Source organism: Gracilinanus agilis, chromosome 5 (assembly GCF_016433145.1).
Source record: "Gracilinanus agilis isolate LMUSP501 chromosome 5, AgileGrace, whole genome shotgun sequence".
NCBI lineage: Eukaryota > Metazoa > Chordata > Mammalia > Didelphimorphia > Didelphidae > Gracilinanus > Gracilinanus agilis.
Window position 1 is genome coordinate 232,481,503 of NC_058134.1, and position 25,646 is coordinate 232,507,148.

General features: G+C 43.1%; 1 protein-coding gene and 2 non-coding genes across 3 annotated transcripts; 1 reads left to right on the forward strand and 2 right to left on the reverse strand.

The window, feature by feature from the left end:
• Positions 1 to 13,389: 13,389 nt before the first annotated feature.
• Positions 13,390 to 13,461, reverse strand: TRNAW-CCA. Its single transcript has one exon. It is a non-coding gene; the product is annotated as a tRNA-Trp (tRNA).
• A 661-nt stretch (positions 13,462 to 14,122) lies between these two features.
• On the reverse strand, positions 14,123 to 14,194 carry TRNAD-GUC. Its single transcript has one exon. It is a non-coding gene; the product is annotated as a tRNA-Asp (tRNA).
• A 137-nt stretch (positions 14,195 to 14,331) lies between these two features.
• On the forward strand, positions 14,332 to 16,235 carry L2HGDH (L-2-hydroxyglutarate dehydrogenase). The gene has a single exon (XM_044678221.1). It carries the CDS (start codon positions 14,332 to 14,334, stop codon positions 15,688 to 15,690), a length of 1,359 nt encoding a protein of 452 aa, XP_044534156.1. The 3' UTR covers positions 15,691 to 16,235.
• The last annotated feature ends 9,411 nt before the right edge of the window (positions 16,236 to 25,646 follow it).

The window sequence follows — 25,646 nt, forward strand, 5'->3', positions numbered from 1 at the left end:
CCTAGCCTCATCATTCTCAGGAGCTGCTTCTACAAGTTCTTCCTACCCTTTTGTGAAGCAGGCTCCTTCACCTCTAGTTCATAATGTGGGCCAGGCCTAGCTTTCCCACAACCCACATGACCTTAAATATCTTTTACCGTCTCTCTCTGGCTTTTGCCTCCTCAAGTCTCATCCTGCCCCGACCAGTCATAGTTCTCTTATTGTTTTTAAACCTGTTTTTGGTTGTGGTCTTAGTAAAAGTGACAAAACTTTTTCGTTTTCAGTTTATTTTTAGAGCAGAAATGATGGACGTGTTCTAAAGCCAGTTGAAGGATCATATTTGTCTTACTTTGAGTTAACAGGTCCTCCTACTTTCCTAGTTAGTGAGAAAAAAATGCCTAGAATAGACCCAAAGATGGAGAGAGTTCCATGACAGTGACCCATCACTGAACACTGGTTCCAGATAATAAACTGCCTCTGAATTCACCTAACTATGCCACCATCAAGGCAACATCTCCCCAAACTGTCCTACCAGGATATTGTGAGAGATTGGCAGATGTCTTTCCAAAATTTACTGCTCCACTAATTTAGTAATTGCATTGAAAGAGAGATAATCGCTGCGGGCTAGAAGAGATTTGCAAAGCTCTTATACAGTACTAATATTCTGACCTGAGACTGCAACACCCTTGTAGAATGCATGAATGTCAGCTGTTATCACCACCAAGTTAGAGGTGAGGAAATCAAAGCCGAGAATAGTCAGCTATTTCCCCCTGATCAAACAGCCATTTATTTTATTTTTTTATCTTTAGAAAAGTTAGTTTTAATAGATATCTGGAGAAAATAAAAACAGGGATAAAAAGGAATAGAGCTTCTTCTTAGCAGCACATGGCACACCGCACAGCCATTTAGAAGTGACAGAGGCAGAATCTGAACCCAGGTCTTTGTGATGCCAAGTCCAACATGCTGTCTCTTGCGCTGGACTGCCTTTCCTAAACTTCATCAATGGAATGTAAACGCCTTCGTTTCTGTCTTTATAGTTCCAGTTTAGCCGAGCACAACACCTGGCATCCAACAGACATTAAATTCTTGTTAATTAATAACTTGTTCTAAATGAAATGATGCTCCCTGACATCACCATGGTCACCACTCAGAAGCCACTAGACTTGCCTCTCCCCTCCAGACCCCGGGGAACTCTTGGCCAGTTCTACTTTTTCTCCTAATTAAGTTCCTACTTCTAACATTTTAACCAATCTGATAGGTGTGAGATGGTACCTCTGAGTTGCTTTTTTTTTTTTTTAACCCTTAACCTTCTTAGAATCAATACTAAGTATTGCTAATTGATTCCAAGACAGAAGAGGAGTAAAGGCTGGGCAATTGGGGACTAAGTGACTTGTCCAGGGTCACACAGCTAAGAAGTGTCTGAGGTCAGATTTGAATCCAGGTCCTCTCAACTCAACAGGTCATCCAAATCCTGTTGATTTATCTACTCTGCTAACTAGCTGCCCCTTCTTAATTGCTTTAATTTGTATTCCTCTAGTCAGTAACAATCTGGGGCTTTTTTTGTGTGTGACTACAATATAGCTTTGCTTTCTTCTTCCAAAAATGCCTATCTATATTCTTTAGCCATTTATCAATTGAGAAACAACTCGTGCTTTTATCTCAGAAAACTATCTACAGAAATTTCCCTCCAATTTTTTGCTTTCTTTCTAATCTTGGTTCTATCAATTTTATTTGTATAAAACCTTTTAAATTCAATGTAATCAAAATTATCCATTTTATATCCCACAATGCTATTTTTCTCTAATTTATTCATACATTCTTTTCCTGTCCACACGTCTGATAACTAATATGCTCCATACTCTTCTAATTTACTTATGCTATCTCCCCTTATGGCTAGGTCATGTATCCATTTTCACTTTTCCTTGGTAAATGGTATAATGGTTTACATCTAGTTTCTACCAATCTGCTTTCCAGTTTTCCCAGAAATTTCCAATTAAGCTCCTAGAGAGTTAGGACTGTCTCATTTTTATTACTTGCATCCTTGGAGCTTAGTATATAATAATAGCTAGCATTTATATGTTTTTTTTTAACCCTTACTTTCTATCCTAGTAATAACTCTAAGACCGAAAGGTTAGGGCTAGGCAATGGGGGTTAAGTCACTTGCCCAGGGTCAGTGTCTAGGTCACATTTGAACCCAGAGTCCTCCTGACTATAGACCTGCTGCTCTATCCATTGTGCCACCTAGCTGCCCCTATTTATACAGCTTTTTGGCTTGAAAAGGGATTTCTTTACACATATATCTCTCTCATTACTCCTTTCCCCTTTGCATTCCTATTTTCCAGACTTCTTAATGTGTTGTCCTCTCCCATTAGAATGTAACCTCTTGGGGGCAGTTGGGTAGCTCAGTGGATTGAGAGTCAGGCCTAGAGACGGGAGGTCCTAGGTTCAAATCCAGCCTCAGACACTTCCCAGCTGTGTGACCCTGGGCAAGTCACTTGACCCCCATTGCCCACCCTTCCCACTCTTCCACCTATGTGCCAATACATAGAAGTTAAGGGTTTAAATAAAATAAAATAAAAAGACTGTAACCTCTTTGAGGGTAACAACTGCCTTGCTTGCTTGTCTATGTATTTCCACTTAGCACAGTGACTGACATACACGTGCCAGGTGCTTAATAATGGCTTATCTGTGTGGTTGGAGCCTCCCAACAACGCTGTGAGTGGGGGGCTATGATTACTCCCATAGGGGAGAGGTTAAATGACATGGCCAGGGTTTCAAAGGGAGTGTCTGAGACAGGAGTCTAATTCAGGTTTTTCTGACTCCCCGTCCACCTTGCTGTCATTATAAGCAGCACTTAGTGCTTTTCCATCCATTCATTCATGATCACTTTGGTTCTTTCTTATTGCATACACATTTAATAATATATTTAGAAATTCTGCCAGGAACATGCCAAGCTCATTAGCCTGTTCAGTATTTTGAAATATTTCTCATTTTAAAAAAATGTGATATTTGCTTGTCTCTGGTCTCAAATCAACCTCTGCTCTTCTCGAGCACCAAAAGTCTTAGTATAGTAACAGTATCTACAGATCCTTCTAGTGCCTTGGGAGGTAGTCAGTAAATTTTTATGAAGCTCCTACTATGGGCCAGGCACTTCTTCTAGACCAGGGAAGCTGAACTTATTAAAGCTGGTTAAATCCTTTTTTGTCTTCTAGCGTCCTGCTAATCTATTTTTGTTCTATAATTTGGAGTCTGAAGATCATTCTCCTTGGTGGAAAAAAGAGAAGCAAAAGACGAACCTAGGACTTCTCCCTTGGCCGACAGGTTCATCATCTTTCTGGCTGTGTTAAACAAGGATCCTCTCTTCTTAAATCTTGTCCTTAAATCTCATTTCAGAAGCCCTTTTCATGTCCTTCACATTTATAAAAAATTCACTATGGGGGCAGGTGGGTAGCTCAGTGTATTGAGAACCAGGCCTAGAGACGGGAGGTCCTAGGTTCAAATCTGGCTGCAGACACTTCCCAGCTGTGTGACCCTGGGCAAGTCACTTGACCCCCATTGCCCACCCTTACCACTCTTCTGCCTTGAAACCAATACATAGTATTGATTCTAATATGGAAGGTGAGGGTTAAAAAAAAAATTCATTATGACATTCTTCTGCATTTATCATCTGTTATCTATCCTTGTCTGCCTCTTGTTCATGGCCTTTAGAAATGTGATAACTTCACTTATAACTTCCTTTCTTAGGCAAAATTTCACTGGATTCTTTAGACATACAGCAACAAGCTTCTCTGACAAAGATCTCCTATGCAAGATATGCCGTGTACCCAAAGTCTAGATGCAATTTTAAGCCACTGAACTGATTCAAATGGAAAAGAACACGAGCCATTCACCTTACCAAAAAAACCAGATTAAAAAATGCTCCAAATTGCTAATGATTAAGCAAAATGCAGATTAAGGAAACTTTTTTTTGAGAATTCATTTCAGAACCATAAGACTGACAGATGATCATGACAGAAAATGATATGTTGGAGGAGCTATGGGGAAACAGGAATACTAATGCACTGTTGGCAGTTATAAATCAATTCTATTAGGGAAAGCAATTTGGAATTGAATATGCAAAGCCAATAAACTGCATATATCCCTTTCCACACTGGGCATATAGGTATATATAGGCATATACCCCAAAGAGATTTTTTTAAAAGAGGGAAAAACTCTTTATATACAAAAATAATTATAGCAGCTCTTTCTGTGGTGGCAAAGAACTGGAAAATAAGGAGGTCCCATTAATTGGGAAATTATAGAACAAATCAGGGCATAAGAATTTTTTTTCAATACTTTAAAACATTTTTTCCATGGTTACATGATTCTTGTTGTCTCCCTCCTCTCTTCCCTCCCCTCTCCTGGAGTTGGCAAGCAATTTCAAGGTGTTACACATGTAACATCACTGAAGTCCTATTTCTATATTATTTATTTTTGTAATAGAGTAATCTTTTAAAACTAAAACCCCAAATCATATACACATATAAACAAGTGATAAATCATGTTTTCTTCTGGATTTCTACTCCCACATTTCCTTCTCTAGGTATGGATGGCGTTCTTTCTCATAAGTCCCTCAGAATTGTCCTGGATCATTGCATTGCTTTTACTAGTAAAGTCAGTTATATTTGATCATCCCATAATGTTTCAGTTACTGTGTAGAATGTTCTCCTGGTTCTGCTTATTTCCCTCTGCATTGGTTCATGTAGGTCTTTCTGAAATTATCCTGTTCATCATTCCTTACAGCATAAGGGTATTTACCATCACCATCACATACCACAATTTGTTCAGCCATTCTCCAATGAAGGGACATTTTACAATTTTTTGTCAACACAAAAAAGTGCAGCTATAAATATTTTTGTAAATAGAACCTTTCCCTTTTTTTTTTAATCTCTGGGATACAAACCTAGTATGTTATTGCTGGATCAAAGGACAGGGGCATAAGAATTTAAGAAATATTATGACATAAGAAATGGAGTTTCAAAGAAATCTGGAAAGACTTATGTGAACTGATGTAGAGTGAAGTGAATAGACAAAGAACAACTTATCTATTTATTTGTTTATTTATTTTTAGAGAAATTTTCCATGGTTGCATGATTCATGTTCTTACTTTCCCCTTCACCCCCCCATAGCCGACAGGCATTTCCACTGGTTTTTAACATCTATCAAGACTTATTTCCATATTATTGATAGTTGCATTGGTGTGGTCCTTTCGGGTCTACATCCCCAACCATATCCGCCTCAACCCATGTGTTCAAGCAGTTGTTTTTCTTCTGTGTTTCCTCTCCTGCAGTTCTTCCTCTGAATGTGGGTAGCATCTTTTCCACAAATCCCTCCAAATTGTCCTGAGTCATTGTGTTGCTGCTAGTAGAGAAGTCCATTACATTCGATTTTACCACAGTGTATCTGTCTCTGTGTACAATGTTCTTCTGGTTCTGCTAAAGGAGAACAATTTATACAATAATGACATTATAGAGAAAAACTCTTTGGGGCGCCTAGGTGGCTCAGTGGATAGAGAAGCAGGCCTGGAGTCAGGAGGGCCTCTATTCAAATGTGACCTCAAGCACTTCCTAGCTGTGTGACCTCCTAACAAGTCACACATTTGCCTTGCCCTTTTGTCTTAAAGTTCTTACTAGGATAGAAAGGGAGGGGAAAAAAAAGCAACTTTGAGACTGTAGAACTCTTGATTAAGGCAATGACCAACCATAATTCCAGAGAGATCATAGATTCAAGATACAGTGGTAAGGCATTAATTTTTAGATATGACTAAAATAAGAAATTGTTTTACCTGAATATGCATATTTATTACTTTACAAATGTAACATGTAATAAATATTACATATTTTTCTTTTTTCAATGGGATAGGTAATGGGAGGAAGAAAAGATAAATATTGGTTAATTGAAAATAAAAGTTAATCATTAAAAATAAAACAACCAAACAATAAAAACACATGACCTTTCAAGGCCATTCCTAATCACTATTGTCATCACTATCACCTAAGGTCACATTTATAGAACTCTTCAAGCTTGCAAGGCTATTTGTATACATTATTTCATATGATTCTCATAACAACCTTGGGAGGTAGGGGATATTATTCTAATTTTACAGATGAGGAAAGTGAGGCTAAAAGAGAAGAAACTTATTCAGGATCAAAAAGATATGAGGTGGGATTTCAGTCTCCAAACTGGAAAGCTTTGTGTATGGTTTTAAGGTCAAAGAAAATGTCTCTCCCAAACCTCCAGCCACTTTTCCTCAGTATCTTCTGTAGGCTTCAAATGTATTTTCACATAAAACGTTTTTCATTGCACAATTAGAGATAAACATTTAAATGCAAATAGACTGGGAAAGGCAACAAAATGAGCTTCAGCCCTTAGGCTGATTGTGCTAATAAGCCCACATGTAAATTGTAGGCTTGTTGACAACCCATAATCCCCTCCTCAGTCTTCTGGAGACCCTCCCCATTTTGCCTGGCAACATAGGGTTCTCCTGCTACTCGTATAGGCAGTGAGCTTACTACGGATCCTGCAAGGACACAGCCAGACCCTTGGGTGAGAATCTTGGGCTGGTCTCAGAGCTACTACCCCCAGCCTCGGGCTTATGGAGATTCATTTCCCCTCTGGCATGGATGCTGCAGCTGGGTAGGGCAATAGCAGGAATTCCATTCTAGACTGTTATGCTTTGGACTTCCCTTCCCTCCTGGTCTGAGGTGCCTCATTTCCAACCTTTCAGATTTCATGAGCGCATTTATCTATAGTAGAATTCTATATTTGCTCCACTATAGATGGCTGTGGTGACCACAGTCCCTAGATTTTCTAGAGAAAAATTAATTCCAAGAAAACGAAGTGCAGGTTTTTCAAGAGATGATCTGTTATGAGCCTAAGGGCCCCAATTCTTAGGTCAGAAAATTAGGTCATGGGAATTCTTTTATCTTTAACTTCTATCTGACTATTCCCTAGTAATCCAGAGCCTTTGGTAATTGCTAGTAAGTATTCATACCAGCTTGTCTGCATGGTAATATATATTCTGCTAATTATCCCAGTTTTGGCAATGACGGTTCTACTATTTGTACTCTTTGTGCCATCTCCTCCTGTCTCTTCTGGAGGACTGCCCGCCCCCCCGCCCCAATCTGCCTCTTTTTTCTCTAATTTTCCATCTTTCCCTACCACTTGTAATAATTGGATAATTTAGATTTGTATAGATATATATATTTAAGGTGTGGCCGCCAGGAATCAATAATTCAGATTGATTCCATAATTAAAATAGACCCAAGTCAGGATCAGGTTTAAGGTAGTTTATTTACAATTAGGAAGGTAGAAGGTAGGGAAATAGTGAGAGGGAGAGGCTAGCCCCGGGCCTAAGGCCTGGGAGGAGAGAGGATTGAAAGGCTAATTAAGCTAGGCTACAAGCCCTTAGCAATTAGGGAGGAAGAAGCCTACTTAAGGTAGAGAGTCTGGAAATGCCAAGGTAGGATCAGCCTAATTTACCCACAATTCAGAGTGGAAGCTGCCTGAGGTCTCAGCCCAGATCCTTCAGCACCAAGTTCAAAGCAGGAACAGCCCCAACAAGAAGTAACCAACATAATTGAAGAGAAAGCATCTTTCGTCACTTCCTGCAGGTCCACCTCTAATTCAAGAGGACAAATGGCAGCCTCAACACTGTTTGGGACTGCTCTTTCTTGATTTGTTACTTATTGTCACGTGTGGGTAACTCATCTCCCCTTTCCACTAAGGGAAATGGGGATGACTTTATCTCTGGTGGCTAGTTTTAACTATGAATGGGCTTGAGCTAATTCTATTTACACACTCTATGCTCCATCCTCCCAGCACCCAAACATGCATGGCTAACCCCAAACCTTAAAAAACAAACAGAAAAGACAATTTTCAACACGATTCTACCATTCTCTTGAGCTGTGTCCTGGTAAATATGGGGCAGAGTGGGGGATAGAACAGAATTTTAAACTTAATATGTATTCACATTTTCTCCATCTTTTTCTTGCATCTCAATCAACAGAACAACAGATCGAGTTTTCTCATTTTTGAGGCATAAATGTCCACACTTAAAATTTAACAATCCACTAGCCCCAAGTTTCTACTGGCTCCAGGACATCCCTAAATCTCTCTTTTTTAAATGTACTTATGGGAAAAGCATTCTTCTTCATCTCCATTTTCTTTTCTCCTCTTCTCAAACCCTTGCAGTTTGCCTTTTGATCTCATCACTCAGCTGAAGCTGCCCTCTCTAAAGCTACCAATAACTTCATAATTGCTACATTTGACAGCCTTCCATGATCCTCATTCTTGATTAAGGCAGCTTTCGACATTGTGGACCAGCTTTTCTTTGGGGATGTACTCTGCTCTGTCCATCTCTCTTCCACTTCTCTGGTTCTTTCTCATTACCAATCTACCCTTACTTCCAAGGCTCTGTCCTAGACCTTTCTTTTCTTTCTTCTCTCTCAATGATCTCATCAGTTCGATTATGGTCTCTGTGCAAGGGCTAGATTTGGCCTATCCAAGCCTATCTTCTTTTTCTCCTGAGGTCTTCCATCTGCCTCTTGGATATTTCCAACCAGGCATCCCAGTTGAGAAAGGCATCTTTCATTATCATTATCCCAAAGCACACCCTTCTTCATAAATCCCCAGATTATGTAAAGCTTCAACATTCTTCCTGATTCTTGGTTTCACAAGTTTGGAATCATCCTTGACTTTTCGCTTTCTCTTATACTCCATAGGAATGAACAAATGAAATGGGCACAGTCATTTATTAAGCCCTTACCCTGAGCAAAGTGTCATGCTAAGCTCTGGAGATACAAGCGGAAAATGGCTTTATTATCCATTTAATAGCCAGGGTGTCCTCAAAGTCTTAGTGCAGTTTTAAGTTTTAATAGCTTTTAACAAGCACATTTTATCTATGGCTTAGGCATTTGTAGTTTAGATCTATATATACTAAGACTTTGAGGATGCCCTGCGTATTAGTCATGTGATTAACTATTACATAATGTTTATATCAAATCAATTGTAAATTCTTGTTGATTTTGACATCTATGTCCTTTCTCCCCACTCATACAAGTACCACTTGTGCACACCTTTAATCCTGTTCTAGACTCTTCAAGTAGCTTCCTAATTGGTCTCCTGGCCTCTAGTCTTCCAATCCCACTATGCATGTTCCACAAAGTTGCCAAAGTAATATCCTTAAAGCAGAAGGCTGTCCTCATCACTCTTCATTTGGAGAGTATCAATATTTTGGCACCATACAAGTGTTTTGCTTTACAAACCATACATTTCACAAATTTCTTTAGCCAAGAAAATGCTTTAGAAGTCATCCAAAATGGAATGTTCTGGAAAGAATATTTATATCATAATGAAGTTTTTTGTTATTTTGAAAACAAAAATTAGTCCAATTGCCAAAAAGGTTTTGAAATGTATTTTAGTTGATTAAATTAGTTTAATGGAATAATATATGCTGCAAAATGTATTATGTAGAGAGTAATTTTACTTCTGAAGATAGCTGACTTCAAACATGGTTCCTTATATTCGCTTCCTCTGAAGAAATAATTTTGCTATGGATTCTTCATATTCTTCCTCATAATTTTCTCATTTTTTTCAAAGCACAATTTGTCCACTTTCCAGATCTATAAATAATGCATTTCTTTTGAATGCCCTTTCTCTTCTCCTCTCTTTTAACAACTATATATACTAAGTACTCTTTCCATTTACGTTATGCCTCTCTCGTAAGTTTGATCTTAGACTGTATAGAAATAAGGAATATATTCTCAGGAAAGGTTGTGATAGCATATATGTAGATAGATATGTATATCTTTCAAATCATGCCATTTACTCTAAAAACACAAACCATATTAGTATCTTTCATTTTTATAGCACCTTCATTTCTGTATATATTCTTCTACTTCTTGCTTCCTTATCTGTCAACCCTTGAAACAAAGACTAGGAAAAGCAAGATGAAAAAAACCACCAATACATTAATTGGTCTGGACAGCAGGAACAGTTTTCCACACCCCTGGTCCCCTGAACCTCTGCAAAGAAGAGAGGGAGGTGGTCTTTCTCCAAGTCTTTTTTTCCAGGGTAAGTTTCTTGGTTGCTGTAATAATTCAGTGAATTAAATGCTTTTTCACCAAACCTTAGTTCTGATGTCTTTTCTTTGAAAGGAAAAAGTAGTTCAGATGAACAGATCAAGAGGTGAATGACCAATTATAAATTCCAGTAGGATAGCTTTTCTGTCAGTGGCCTAGACATTGGGACTGGAGGGGTAAGGTGGAGATCTCCTTAGGCAAAAAGACCTCTTGAACTTGTCAGGAGGCCTGAAATTCTATCAGCAGAGACAGTCCTTTGAGGCCTTTTTGTCCACATCTTCAGGAATCCTGTATTTGCTTTGTGGGCTCCAGATGTTCTTGACAAGGAATGAAGATCTGTGTATTGCAGAAAACAAACACATTTTTTACACTTAGTATGTAAGGAACATAAAGGGGCTAATGCTGAGGCGAGGGGTGAGTGGTGCAAGAGGGGAAAATAGGAATTATTATGGTTAGATTAGATATTTAAGGTTTGGTCACCAGAAATCAATTAACTCGATTTTGAAATAAAAGAGACCCAAGTCAGGATGACTTTTATGGTGGTTTATTTACACTCAAGAAGGTTGAAGGTAGGGAAAATGAGAGAGAAACTCTCTGGTCTGGACCAGAAGCGGGGATGAGGGAGGTTTCAGAGGCCCAGCAGAGGGGACAGGAAGGTTAATTAAACAAGGCTTCTAGCCACAGGGCCTCCTCTAAGAAGAGAGGCCTCCTTGAGGCTAGTCTCCAGAAACACCAAGGGAAGAGAGAATTAGCCTAACTTACCCACATGACAATTCAAAGGGAAGCAGTCTGAGCTCCTTCATCCCCAAGGTCAAAGTGCCAAAAGCTCGGCACAGGAAGTTGCCATCATATTTAAAAGATGGCAGCTTTCGTCACTTCCTGCGTCCACCTCCAGTTTCACATGGACAAATGGCAGCCTCAACACTGTTTTGGACTGCCCAGGGGGCAGTCACTTGTTTTTAATTTGTCACTTACTATCACATGTGGGTCACAGACCTCCCCCTCCCCACTTAATTCTAAGTTGGGTGGGGTGACATTATTCCTGGTGGCTAAAGTCCAAAGAATGAATGAGGGTGAGCTAATTCCATTTACACAGTGGCAAGTGGATATAGCTGATCCCAGGAGCGGGCTTTTGTTAGGGGGACAGAGGAGAGTTTGTCCTTCTAGTATGAGTGATCATAGTAATCATTGTTTAAAAAGACACTTATTTTTATTGAAATGATTAAATTTCTTTCAAAAAAGAAATCATGTCCCCCAAACATATCCTTGATGAATTTACTTCTCTTTCTTCTTTGCAGAAGTGGAGGCCTATGTGTATGGCACATAATCTATACATGCAGTTACTTCCTAGGGCCCAGCTTCTGTCTTAGGGATGTGTTGGCCAGCTACATCTTAGGGAAAGTACAGCCTATGAGCAAGGTGCTTTGACATGAATCACTCATACAAGAAAGTTCTTGTCTCACATGTCCTGAAGAAAGCAACCTTCAGATGAGATCCTAAAAAGAACTCGGCATCCCTGTTGGCCAAAAGTCTTACAACGTTTACCTCCCAGATCATTCTAGAGCAAGGAGCCATATTAGAATAGATGTGACTGGCATGTGGTATATATGGACTGACATCATAATTATAGCTGCCATTTAAAGATTTACATGAAGCCCAGACCATGCCATCACAGCCCTTCTTGAGAATATTTTCCTTTCCTTATTTCTGGGCAACCTAAGATCAAACTTACCAGAGAGGCAATATAAATGGAAAGGGTGTTTACTTTAAATGGACAAATAGAGCATTTTATTAACCTAGCCAGGCACTTCATGAAGACCTGAGTTTGACTCTGTAACCTTGGGCAAGTTCCTTAACTTCTCTGGATCTCAGTTTCCTTACCTGTAAAAGGGAATAGGTTAGACAGCTCCAGATCTCTGAGCCAATGGTCTGTAAAATGCATGCACTGGACCCTACTGGCCTCCAGTAGCTGAACTCCCTCTAGAGTCAGTATTCTTCCCTTATTCTAGGCATGCTGTTGCTCCTTGCCAACAAGGAGAATGATGATCCAGAGTAATAAGGACAGACACCAGGAGAAAAGGCCCACCTTCAGAACAAGATCTCAAGACCCAGTTTGGGGGTTCTAGATCTGTCAGGATCTGTTGCTGCATCTGAAGAGGCACCTTGAAAAAATTCAAGGAGCCAATCAATGACCGCTGGGGACCAAAGGCCCTTCCACGTGGTGTGTGAAATGGAGAGCTATCTGGCTGGCCTGGAGTCATCCAGGGCAGAGGAAAAAGGGTCAATGGGAGAGTAGCGGCTCACTCTCCTACCTGGCCTGACCAGTGGCTAGCAGCGATGTTTACACATTGGCACAACCCTAGGGCTGGGAATTACCCCTCCCAAGTGGAAGAAGTTGCCAACTGGTGGCCCTGGTGGCCATCAGGTCTTAAGAGAATAGCCTGACCAGAAGCTGTACTGACTTGGTGCACCCCACGGGCCATGGATCACTGGAAGTCTTCCGGGCCTCCAGGGAGCTCACAGAAGGGCAACTTTTTGCTCCTGTGGGTGGTGGGTTGGGTCCGGTCAATTAATCAATCACTTAACTAGGATAACCTCGAGTTCTGGGGAGCCTGCACTGCGTTGAGACAGAGACGCAGGACCAGGGCTCCCACGTGGGCAGGGGTTACAAAAAGGCCAGAAGGTACCAGTTTTCTTTACCTTCTGCATCCTTATACCGCGGGGCGGGGGCTCCTGGGGGAGAGAACTCTCGGAGCTGCCCCCTTCTCCGGCCCCCCAGGTTAGGGCAGTGCTCAGGCCCAGATTCAGGGGGGCCTCCCCGCGTTCACTGGGTCACCTCCCTGCAAGTGTATGTGTGTGAGGAACTGGAAGACCCCAGAAGACATGAACCCTTCGAGTCCTCCAGGTCCTGCACTAGATTGCCCTAGAAGGAGTCCCTCCCCTCCCCCCCAGCCCGAGCCTGAGCCGCATCTGCACTGTTTCAGCCGGGAGTACTCAGCGGCAATTCCCCATAACTGGTAGCGTTAAATGGGTCGGTGAGAGATGGTACGGAGAAAGGGGGGCAGAGAGAAGAGGGGGCGGCGCCTTCCCTCCCCACCTCCCAGTAAAGTTGGGGGGGTGGCCCCTATTGCAGGCTAGTGGCGTTGTCGGGTCTTCCCTTGGCTTCCAGCAGACAAGGAGCCACCAAGGAGCTGGCCCAAGGGGCGCGGCCTGCAGACATGCTTAAAGGATGCTTCGTACCCCAACCAAAGAAATTAGAAAACAAAAAAACAAAAAAAAAAAAAGCCCTTGACCCCGACGTGATTCGAACACGCAGCCTTCTGATCTGGAGTCAGACGCGCTACCGTTGCGCCACGAGGTCCTGCTGAGCTATGGCGCGCGCGGGATCTTAGAACCTCGCCGCCGCCCTGCTCTCCGCGCCTGCTCAGTGCAAGTCGGTCATCCCCTCCTCAACCATCCCGCTTTCTCTCCTCCTCCTCTTCCTCCTTTTCCTCCTTTTCCTCTTCCTCTGGCGAGGCGGGGACTCGAAGCCCACCAGTTGCCCGCTCCCGCTCTTTCTTGGCCCAACCCTGGGATTTCCAAGGCCCCAGTCCTAGCTTCCAGCACTACAGTCCGGGGCGGTGGGGGAAGGAGAGGCGGCTCCCCGCCCTCCACTTTCCGCCGGGGGCCGGGGAGGTGGCTTCCGCCGCTTCCCGCCCCGCCCCGGCGCGCTCCCGGAGTTACCGTACCCGTCCCGTCCCTACACCTGGGGGGCAGCGTGCGCGCGCTCCCGTCGACCGCGGGCACGCGCTTGGGTGGCCGGCTTTGTTCGGGGCATTGCGGTGGCCTGGTGGCCTCGAGAAATAGAAGGAAGTCGCCACTCCTCCGAGTGCTCTAGTCCCGAGTGCGGCCCCAACACCCGGCCTTCGGATTGTACTGGCAAACACCCGGACTTTCAACACTGCAAGGGCGCTGCTCAACCACGTCTATCCCCAAGTTAAATTTAAATACTTTTTTGGTGTAACAAAAAAGTATGTCTTACTCTCCCCGTCGGGGAATTGAACCCCGGTCTCCCGCGTGACAGGCGGGGATACTGACCACTATACTAACGAGGAGCTTAGCTCCTAATCTTTCCTTAGCTTATTACTTCCCATTCTCCTCTCCTCTCCTCCCCCTCCCCCTCCCTGCTCCTCCCTCTTTACCTACCGGAAGCTCCCAGCAGCCTCAGCCCACTGCACACATTCAAGCTACCATGCTGCTGCGTGGCCTCACCCTCCTGGCTCCTAGGGCTGCTCTGTTGACACGGCTCCTCCCCCTCCCGGGCCTGGGAGCCCCACGGAGCCTCTCCAGCACCTGTGACACCAACGCTTATGATGTGGTGGTGGTGGGTGCGGGCATCGTGGGCCTGGCAGTGGCCCGTCTGCTGGTTCTCCGTCACCCCGACCTCCTCGTGGGCGTCCTGGAGAAGGAGGCTGGTGTGGCGCGACATCAGTCAGGCCACAACAGTGGAGTCATCCACAGTGGTCTCTACTATGCCCCCGGCTCCCTCAAGGCCAGGCTGTGTGTGCGAGGTGCCGCCCTGCTCTACGCCTACTGTGAGGAGCGCCACATCCCTTACCGGCGCTGTGGCAAGCTGGTGGTGGCTGTGGAACGCAGTGAGGTCCCGCGCCTGCGGGCCCTCTATGAGCGGGGCCTGCAGAACAAAGTGCCCGACTTGCGTCTGCTGGGGCCACCCGACATCCAGGAGCGGGAGCCATACTGCCGCGGCCTGCTGGCCCTCGAGTCTCCTCACACTGGCATAGTGGACTACAAGCGCGTGGCTGAGGCCTACGCGGAGGACTTTTGTGAGGCTGGAGGCGTCCTGCACATGGGCTTCGAGGTGAACAATATCCAGCTGGTTGGGAGTGGGGCGCAGGCCCCCATTGAGATCCTTAGCACAGGTGGGGCCTGTGTCCAAAGCCGCTATGTGGTCACGTGTGCAGGGCTGCAGTCCGACCGGGTAGCCCAGCTGAGCGGGTGCAGCTCCCAGCCCAGCATAGTGCCCTTCCGCGGGGACTACCTGGTGCTGCGGCCTGAGAAGGCGCACCTGGTCAGGGGCAACATCTACCCCACGCCCAATCCCCGCTTACCCTTCCTGGGGGTCCACTTCACTCCCCGCATGGATGGCAGCGTGTGGCTGGGCCCCAATGCTATTCTGGCCTTCAAGCGTGAGGGCTATGGTTTCCTGGATTTCAATGCCAGGGACACGTGCGACACAGTGCTTAACAGAGGCCTGGTCAAGTTGCTCTTCCGACACTTCAATGCTGGCCTGGCCGAGCTCCTGCGCAGCTTCTCCTTGGCAGCCACTATCAAGGATCTACAGAGGTTTATTCCCGAGATCACTGTCGAAGATGTTGCCCGTGGGCCCTCTGGGGTCCGAGCCCAAGCCCTGGATGGGGAGGGCAACCTTGTGGATGACTTTGTATTCGATGGAGGAGTTGGTGCTTTGGGAAGTCGGATCCTGCATGTGAGAAACGCACCCTCTCCAGCAGCCACCTCATCTCTGGCCATTTCAGAAGTGATTGTGGATGAACTGGAACAGAAATTTGAAATTATGAACCATGGAGGATGAGGTGGACATTCAGAGACATGTTAGGTCCTAGGAGAACACAAAAATGTGAATGTGATTATTTTATTAAATGAAAACCAATGTTCCTTTATTTTGTTTTATTTTTTTTTAATTCCCAGAAAGTTTGCCACAAAGAGATTGTTCTGGATTGGTTGCCAGTGAGGGCCACAAAAACACCTAGGTCCTTTTATTCTTCCCAGGACATCTTACCTTTTTTCTCAGTAACAGCTCTTAAGACAGAAGGGCAAAGGCTGGGCAAAAAAGTTTAAGTGTTTTTCCCAGGTTCAAACAGCCAGGAAGTGTCTGAGGCCAGATTTGGACCCTGACCTTCTCCACTCTAGGTCTCATGCTCTAGCCACCCAGGACATCTTATGCTTCCAAATCTTTGTGTGAGATGTTAGCAATTTGTAATTATTTTGTAATAGTTATTTTTAAAAATCTATATATGTAAAGTATGTGAAAATCACTGGGATGGACAATGACAATGATTACTATGCAATGTTTTGAATAAGGGCTCAATCAAAAGGCATTTATTAAATGATTACTGACTGGCATTGTGCTAAAAAGTTGTGGATCCAAAACACAAAACAGACCCTGCCCTCAAGGAGTTCACATTCTTTTAGGGGAAAGAACTGGTAAATAACTTTTTTTTAAAGAGAGTAGATGGAAAGTAATCTGAGAAGATTCTGGCCCTGGCAAAGGTCTCTAGTAGAAGGTAGGATTGAACTGAGGCTTGAAAGGAGGCCTAGGAATCAAAGGGGTAGAGGTGAGGGGGACAGCCAGGACAAAGGCAAGGAGTTAGAAGCTCTCCAGCTGTGGTATGATAGGAGCAGTCAGTAGGCCACACTGTAGCTAAATTGTAGGGGATATCTAGTACATGGAGAAGAGTAAAATATACGACTTGGGAAGGAAGGGAAGGGCCAGGGTATAATAACTTTACATTTAATTGTGGAGGTAATAGGGAGCCAAAAGAGTTTGTTGAGTTAATGGATGACATAATGAGACCTATGCCTTTGGAAAGTCTGGCCACTGAGTGGAGGTGGATTGGAATGAGAACATACTGAGGAGACTGGGATACAACCGAAATAATGCAGGTGACCAAGGCGGTGGTGCCTTCTGTAGGAAAGGAGATACATACAAGAGATGCTACGAAGGTAGAAACACAAGAGGTGCCAATAGATTACATTCATGAGGTGAGTGCAAGTGAACAGTCAAATACGATACCAAAGTTTGTGAGTCTTGGGGACTGTGAGGATGGTAATGCCTAAAGCAGAAATAGGAAAGTTTGAAAGAAGTGAGGGTTTGGAGGAGACAGATAATAAGCTCCATTTTGGACATGCTGAGTTTGGATTACACCCTAATTTAGACCATGCTGCTGTGATCACATCCAAACAGTTCTTTCTTTGCATAAGTGGGCCATTTGAGAGACCTCTACATAAAGCAATTTTTACCTCATTCGAATTTGTCTAGGTCTGGAGTTGGGAGGCCCTGGGTTAAAATCTGGCCTTAGATACTTCCTGGCTGTGTGACCCTGGGCAAGTCTCTTAACCCTGTCTGCTTCACCCTTGCCCTTATGTCTTAGAGTTGTTAATAGGACAGAAGGTAAGGATTCTTAAAAACAAGCATGGGCACCAGGGACAGAAACAAGAGGAAGAGGAGGAGGAACAAGCAGGGCCAGGGATAGTCACTCTGGCCCCCCAGTACAGAGGGACAGAAGACAGATACCCAGGTAAGTGGGTAGAGCAAGCTAAGCCGCTCCCCCCACCCCCCCACCCCCATTTTGGCTTGTAGCAGTCTCTCTGCTCTCTGTGCCTCTAGTCTTCTGCTGTGTGTGTGTATGTGTGTGTATAACACACGCGCACATGGTGGAATGGAGTGCCAAACTAAGGGGAATTAGCAGGGAGAAAGAGAAGGAAGGAGAGAGAGTACTGTACAGTAAAGTTAGCAGGTGATGTTTGGGAATGTAGATTTCTTTCAGAATTCTTTGGGTAAGGTCAAATTTGCATAATGCAAATTTATGTAAAGTTCTATCTGTCTGTAAATACATATATTATACATAATATCCATAGGCCTTCGGCCCTTCCCCTGTGACAGTGGTGGAGAAGGGGATAGACGGGACTAAGAACTGTTACTATTACAGTATCCTCATTGGGTTTAAAGGCTTCACACTGTGAATACTGACTCCAGCAATACTCATCATACCCCACCCATGCCCGCTCTTCCTGTGTATCTCTTGTCCATATCCTACCACAGAAAAGTTGTCCTTAGGTGGTGCAGTAAATGGAACGGTAGATCTGGAGTCACAAACACTTGAGTTCATCCTGAGGCTAATTGTGTGACGAATCACTTAATCTCTCAGCCTCAATTTCTTCATCTACAAAATGGGAATAATAAGGGTAACTCCCTCACCTCCAAACATATAGAATACCTTCTAAGCTCTTTCAGAGGGTAATGTGAAATATTCAAGATAGGGCTATATAAGAATTATGTTACCATTGGAAAAAAAGAAAATTTAACGGGTTGGGTGAGTTGGTATACCACCAGCAAGAAAGTTAACATTTTTCCCTTAAAGCACAGCTGTTGAGTTCCCATCATGTGGCTAACATATGATGGATGTATTCAGGGGTGCTTCATATTTCATTGCCTTTTTTCTACTTTTGACCTTCCCAAGAAAATGCAGTTAAAGCAAGTCGACATACCACTCTTCTGAGGTTCTTCTGTTTTCAGGGCACTGTCCGGAGATAAAAGAAATCATTGTGAGATGATACTTCTACTGTCAAAGTTTCAGACTGCTTGGAAAAGCAACAGATGGAAAGTTAATACCAGTTTAAATAACAGTTCAATGAGATGCCATGAGACTGTATGGCTAATTATAAAATTAATTCATTGAACTATTTGAGTTCAGAGGAGGGAGAGAACATCACTTTGGGATGGTCAAGATAAGGAAGAGAGAAGAGACAGACTTTATGCTAGATTAGATTGCATGTATTTCACTTTACTGGAGGATAGTGGTTCCCTTGACAGGGAAGAGCTTACATTCTGCTTGGAAGGTGGAAACAAGTTAGGAACTCCATACAAGGGGAAAGGAACAAGCATTTATTAAGTACCTACTATATCTCAGGCGCTTGGCAAATATCTCATTTTACCCTCATGACACCTCTGGAAGCTAGGGCCACATTCCCATTTTACAGGTGGGGAAATGGAGACAAAAGAGATGAAGCGGTGGCCCAGAGTCACACAGCTAGCAAGTATCTGAAGCTGGATTTGAACTCAGCTTTTCCCAATTCCTAGCCCAACATTCTATGTACTACATTACTTAGCTGGCCCTAAGATAAGTATAAAACCAGGTATGGAGCCATGGAGTCAAAGGTGATATTTCAGGTGGATAATTTGGAGGGAAAAAACATCCAGCTTCAGAGGTGAGGTTAGGGTTAGGGGTAAGGGAAAATCTGGAAACACTTGACACCATGTCCTATATCTTCCAGACTAAGAACTGGCAACCCTATACCATCACAAAGATATATGTGGAAGAGTGATCTCCAACAGCCCCCCTCCCAGGGAAACTGAGAAGTGGCCTGTCTCAGCAGTAGCCCGGGAACACCACAAAGGTCACACACCTGTTACTCTTCTTCCTAAAAAGGAAGGGGAAGGAGAGACCAATTAGGTTTGGGATCGGGGATGAAACATATCCTCCACCATGGGCCAGTGATTGGAGTATCTATCGCACCATCTCCAAGGACACAGGGCTATATTTAGAGACAAAATAACATGAAGGCAATTAAGAGGTGAAGGTCGTCTTACGTTTATGCTTGTTGGTGATTCTGAACTCATACTTCTGTGCTGCTTTAAGGGTATAAAAGATTTTCTACACTGGAATCCACTGGGGATAGGAAGGGCAAATATCACCAGCCTCAGCTTGCAGAGGATGCTCAGAGATTGCCCATAGTTACCCAGCTAGTAAGAATGTGTGTGTGTGTGTGTGTGTGTGTGTGTGTGTGTGTGTGTGTGTGTGTGTGTGTGGTTTTGGGGAGGGTCATAAGAGATCCAACCATTCTTTCATCCCCCATGGTTTACGAAAAGGAGCCTTGCTCCTTCATCTGAGCTGCCTCTCCAGCACCTGTCGACCTCAGTTTCCGCTTTTTATGAGAGAGCCATCAAATTCATCTTCTCAGATGACATATGGGGAAACAGGATCAGAGACAAAGTAAGGATCCTATTGGAGGTGGGATGGGAAGATAGGTCACATGGGAATAAATGGTAGAGTAGGGATTTGAACTCAGGCCTTGTGCCTCTAAGATCAGGGCTCTTTCCACAGCATTATGCAATCTTTTCTACAAGAGAGGACAGAGACCCAGTGATATTATGAGATATATTACTTAGGATTACAAAGTATAAAGATGTGGGATTAATATTTGAACCCCAGATTCTCCTCCAGTACTTTTTTTTTTAAATCACAGGCTTATAAAGGACAGAGGGATAAGTATTATTGCCTTTATTATATAGATTAGTAAACTGGGGCTCAGAGAGGTCACATAACATTAAGGAAAAATGAATGATGTGGGGGCAGCTAGGTAGCTCAGTGGATTGAGAGCCAGGCCTAGAGATGGGAGGTCCTGGGTTCAAATTTGACTTCAAACACCAGCAATTCATTTAAGCCCAATTGCTCTTACCTCTCTTCTATCTTAGAATTGATACTATGACAAAAGGAAAGGGTTAAAATTTTTTGCATAGCTTAAACATAGTTAAAATGTTTGCATGGCAAATCCCAAGAACATTTATTCTATTATTTCCTTTACTATCTCCTTTTCCTCCTCCACCTCTCTCTTAATTCACTTAATTCATGAAACAGGAAGAGCCTCCTGTGTTTAAGGAGCTAACAAAACCCTCTTTAATTTGATTTCAGCTGATAGGGACTTCAGAGGCCTTCTAGTCTAACCCTTTTATTTTAAACAGATGAGGCTCATACCCAGAGAGGTTGTGATACACCCAAGATGACAGTGGGAATGAGTGACAGAAACAGGATTTGAACCTAGGTCCAATAACTCTGGAGCCAATGCTCTTTCCACTGCACCTACTGCATCTCCAATCTGTTGGGCATTTGTTAAGCACCTTCTTCGGGTCAGCCTCTGTGCTTGAAAATGAAGCCAGAATTTCGGTTCCCTACTTTGGGAGGATTAATGACAATGATCAATGAAAAAATTACTTTGGAAAAAAAAACCTCAAAACAGCTTCACAAACATGGGACTGAGCCAGGAGACCACCCAGTGGAGCTTTAGGGAACTGGGACTGGCTCCCAATTTGTGCATCATAGGGGGCCCAGAACACTTGGTTGGCCTGCCTTAGAAAAGCTCTGGAAATCCCTAGACCCACCCTAGGCAGGCTCCCAATTTTCAGCCCAGAACTAGATGTTCTTTGGAATTATAATTATCTCAACAATTTAAAATTAAGCAAGTTTTTCTTCGACTATTTTAAATAAATAAATGAATTAATTCATTTGCTTATAAGAATGTCTACTAGCTTAAAGGATCATAGATTTAGAGCTTGAAAAGATATTCTATCCTCCTCATTTTACAGATGAGGAAATTGAGGCCCAGAGACACTATAAAAAGGGCCTGACACTATAAATGACTATTGCAACAGGATTATGATGATCAAATTTTCTCTCAGCCCTCAAATGAACAGGAGCCTGTCTAATTTGATCAGTCCCTTTCCTCCTCCCCTGGGATGCATTTGTTATTGTCAGTGTTTGGGTTTCGCACTATTATTGCATGTTAGAGGCCACACATAGTAGTCATGTAGCATTTTACATTTAAACCACCTCTCCCCTTTTGTTTGTTTTTAGAATATTGGGCACTAATGAGAATTGGATTAAAATCCTATCCTATTATTAAAAAAAAAAGTTGACAGAAGATTCAAAATTTGCAGGAACTCAGCAATTGGTCTGCTTCCTTCAGATCTACCACTTCTTTGCAAGCTAGAATTTTAGAGTTGCCTGGAGGCACCTAGAGATTCAGTGATTTGCCTAGAGTCATGTGTCAGAGGTTGGATTCAAACCCAGGGCTTTTTTTACTTCTACTCAAGTTCTTTTTCCTTGACATTATATCCAATCTTGGGCTACAACGGAATCAAGGAATATCAGAGACAAAAGAGACCTTTAAGAGAGAATGGGGATTAGGACAGCTAAGTAGTTCAGTGGATTGAAGCCATCAGGTTCAAATCTGACCTCAGATACTTCCTAGCTGTGTGACCTCATGCAAGTCACTTAACCCTGATGCCTAGATCTTGTCCTTTTGTCTTAAAGTTGTTACTGGGATAGAGAGTAACAATTTAAAACAAACAAAAAAGCATGGAGTCCAATTCTCATATTGTAAAGTTGAAGAAACTGAGGCCCAGAGGCTGTGGGCAGTGAGTTAATGGAGGAGGTAGGACTAGAATGTTGGTTTCATAGCTTCCAGATCAGTGCTAGAGAAGTTCAGAAGGGATAGAAATCAGAAATTAGAGGATCCAAGGAAGTTATCTTAGAGAATCCCAGAATAACAGAATTTCTCAGTGGTTGAAGGAACCTCAGAGGTGGCCAACTCTAGCCTGTTTCTGAACAAGTATCCCCTCTACCATATCTTAGACAAAAGCTCACCCAGTCTGTGTTTGAATGCCTCTGGGAAAGTGGAACACATTTTATTTTGAGATAGTTATAATGATTAGCAAGTTTTTCTTGCTATGGCGCCTAAAGGATCCTTTTTGCAACTAATACTTATTTCTTGTGGTCATGCCTTCTGTGGCCAAAAAGAACAAATCTAGTCCTTCAAATACTTGGAAACAGCCAAGACCCCAGGCTTTTCTTCTCTAGCCTAAATTTTGCCATTTCCTTTCCCTGACACTCATGGCCTGATCTAAAGGACTTTTATTATTATTGTCACTGTCTTCCAGATAGACTCTAGCTTACCAATGTTTTTGCTAAAATTTGGCATCCAGAGCTGAACCCAATGCTACTTTTTTTCTTCTCTGCTTTATTTTTATTTTTTTCCATTAGAAAAATCCCACAATTACTAAATCAACTAAAAGGATGATATCTATATACACAAAAGAACAGAAAGAAACAAGTGTCCATGAAACAGTGAATTTCTATTATGCACAATTTGCTTTTGTTTTTAAGTCCATAACAGTCAACATGTTTCTTTCAAAGTTATTTTATTTGCACTTCTTTCTAGTCTTATTTTCTTCTGTATATTAAAAAATACTTCAGTAACTTCCTTGCTTCCTTGTTTCCTTCCTTCCTTTCTTCCTTCCTCCCTCCCTCCCTCCCTCCCTTCCTTCTTTCTTTCCTTCCTTTCTTCCTAAAGCAGGAAAAACAAAAGCTTTGAAACAAATATGCACAGTTAAGCAAAACGAATCCCCACATTCTCTGTGTCTGAAAATGTTTAACTCATTCTGTTCTCTGAGTTCTTTACCACTTTGATAGAAGACTGGTAACATCCTTGAGCCTCTGGGTCATCACATTGACCAGATTACTTAAATTTCTCAAAGTTGCTTTGAACACCTCCCTCTAAATATATTCTGACTAAGGCAGAGTATAGATCCAGCCAGATTCTCATTTATTTGTGCTAAACACTAGGTCCTTCTTAATTCAGTTTACTATTATATTAGCCTTATCACATCTTTTTGTTTTCTGTACACTCTAAATTCAATGGAATGTTCCTGGACTTTGTATCCCTAGCACCTACTTAGCACAGTGCCAAGTACATAGTAGGCACTAAATAAAAGCTTGTTGGTTCGGTTCCTTAACCTAGTGACACTGATGTTACATCTGGCTGTAAGGAACCATGCAGTCTCATCAGCCCTATTATACCTTAGGATCACAACCACAGTTTGTTACCTATCCTATGTAAGCTTCAAGTTCCAGCTAAAATCCCATTTTCTTCTAGAAGCTTTTCTAAATCCCCCTTGATTTTTTTTCCCTTTTTCTTTTTTAACTCTTACCTTCTGTCTTAGTATCAGTTCTAAGATAGAAGAGCCTTGAGGGCTAGGCAATTGGGGTTAAGTAACTTGCCCAGGGTCACCCAGCTAGGAAGTATCTGAGGCTGGATTTGAACCCAGGTGCTCCCAATTCTATACCTGGTACTTTGTCTGCTGTGTGACCCTTCGTCTGCTGCCTTTCCCCCTTTGATTTTAGTGCCTTCTTACTGAATATATCTTGTTTGTGCATAGTTGTTTACATCTTATCCCCCCCCCCCCAATAGACTGTGAACTCCTTGATGGTAGAGATATTTTAGGGTTTTTTGTCTCATTTTGTAACCCCAAAGCTTAGTACCAAACGGTGCTGCAAAGAAACCTGAAACACTTAAAAAAAACAACAAACCTTAATGTTTGTCATTAGACATTAAAAACAATAGTTGTAGAGCATTTTGCTATAAGGGTTCTGTCAAAGTTTTTCTTAAACTGAAGGGTTCTATCAGTATGGAAAAGTTTAAGAACCATTATTCTATTCCAGTCGCATCTATTTAACATAGTAATAGCTAACACTTTTTATAATGCTTTAAAGCATTTGACCTATAGTATCTCATTTGTTCCTCATAACCACCCTAGGAGGCAGGTACTACAACTGGTTTCATTTTGTAGAGGGGGAAAGTGAGGCAAACAGAGGTTAAGTGACTTGCTCAGGATCACACAGCTGGTATGTGAAATAGAATTTGAACTCTGGTCTTCCTGACTCCAAGTCCTGACACTGGCCACTAAGTTACCTAGCCCCCAATATATAAGGAAACAAGATCTGGGGAGATTTAAGAGAGGACTTTGCCAAGGTCACACAATGAATTAGTAGTGGCTTCAGATAAATGAAAATGCTATAGCATCTTCTAAAAATCCATTTATTTATTTAATTATATAGTATCTTAAAAAAAAACACACACACACAACTCTTACCATCAGTCTTAGAAAGGATACAAGTATCTTATCTTATATACATATCTGTTCTAAGACAGAAGGTTAAAGGGTAGGCAATTGGGGTTAAATGACTTGCCCAGGGTCATATAGTTCCCTGGGAGAACTGAGTGCTCACACCGGTGGTCAGTCCGTAGGTTTGAGGGTGGGTACATCACTGTGCCCCCAGGCAACCCTAGAACTTTACAACCGAGATAATCTAAGTAAATAGGATAAGGCCGGGGTCTGTGATTTCCTGCTTTCAGGAACATTCCCAGAAGAGGAAACTCTTTCTACCAGGATAGCCTGGCAGGAACTAAGCGCCCAAATGTATGTCCGAGACAGACCAGGAACGCGGGTTTCCCGGTCATCTCTCCTTGGAGGGCCAGGTAAACACCGCTGATCCTTATGCTCGTTACGGCGATGGACCATGAGTGACAGAAGCGATGGACCCGCACTCTGCACCGGGACTCCTCTACCTGACCATGCCACAGGTCTGCGCAACAGAAATAAACCTCCCAAATGGGAGAAAAAATAGGACGTTGGGCTAGATGACCTCCAAGTCTCCTTCCAGCTCTAAGTCCCTGATCCCGGTGGTCATGTGAGCCTATTTCTGGCATCTTCTCAGTGTGAAATCCCCGAGAGTACATTCATCCCGAGGTTTTACAGGTATGCAGTATAGAAAACGGATACACACCGTGCATACGTGCATGCAGGCATATATTTGTGTGCATGTATTTTTTTTTCTTTCTTATTTGGCTTAGCAACGGTAAAGCTCGAGAAAGAAAGCAAGCCGTGGAGAAGAAGAGGGGAGGCTCGGCTTCCTGCCTACACACACGCAGCTGGCACTGGCGCGGAGCATATGCTCTCGCTTTGCTTCCCGAGGGCCGCTGGCTCGCTGATGGGCACAATCTTGGTGGCAGGGAGAGCAGACGGCCCATGGGGCATGGCTCAGACGCGTGGTTCCCTGCCCACCCCCACTCAGAGCCCGCTCCTCTAGCGTGCCCCACCGGTTTATTTAGCTGCGGCGGAGTCTCTGCTGA

Bases quoted from the DNA above. Each gene is read 5' to 3' on its own strand.
- L2HGDH (XM_044678221.1), top strand. From the start codon at position 14,332: ATGCTGCTGCGTGGCCTCACCCTCCTGGCTCCTAGGGCTGCTCTGTTG.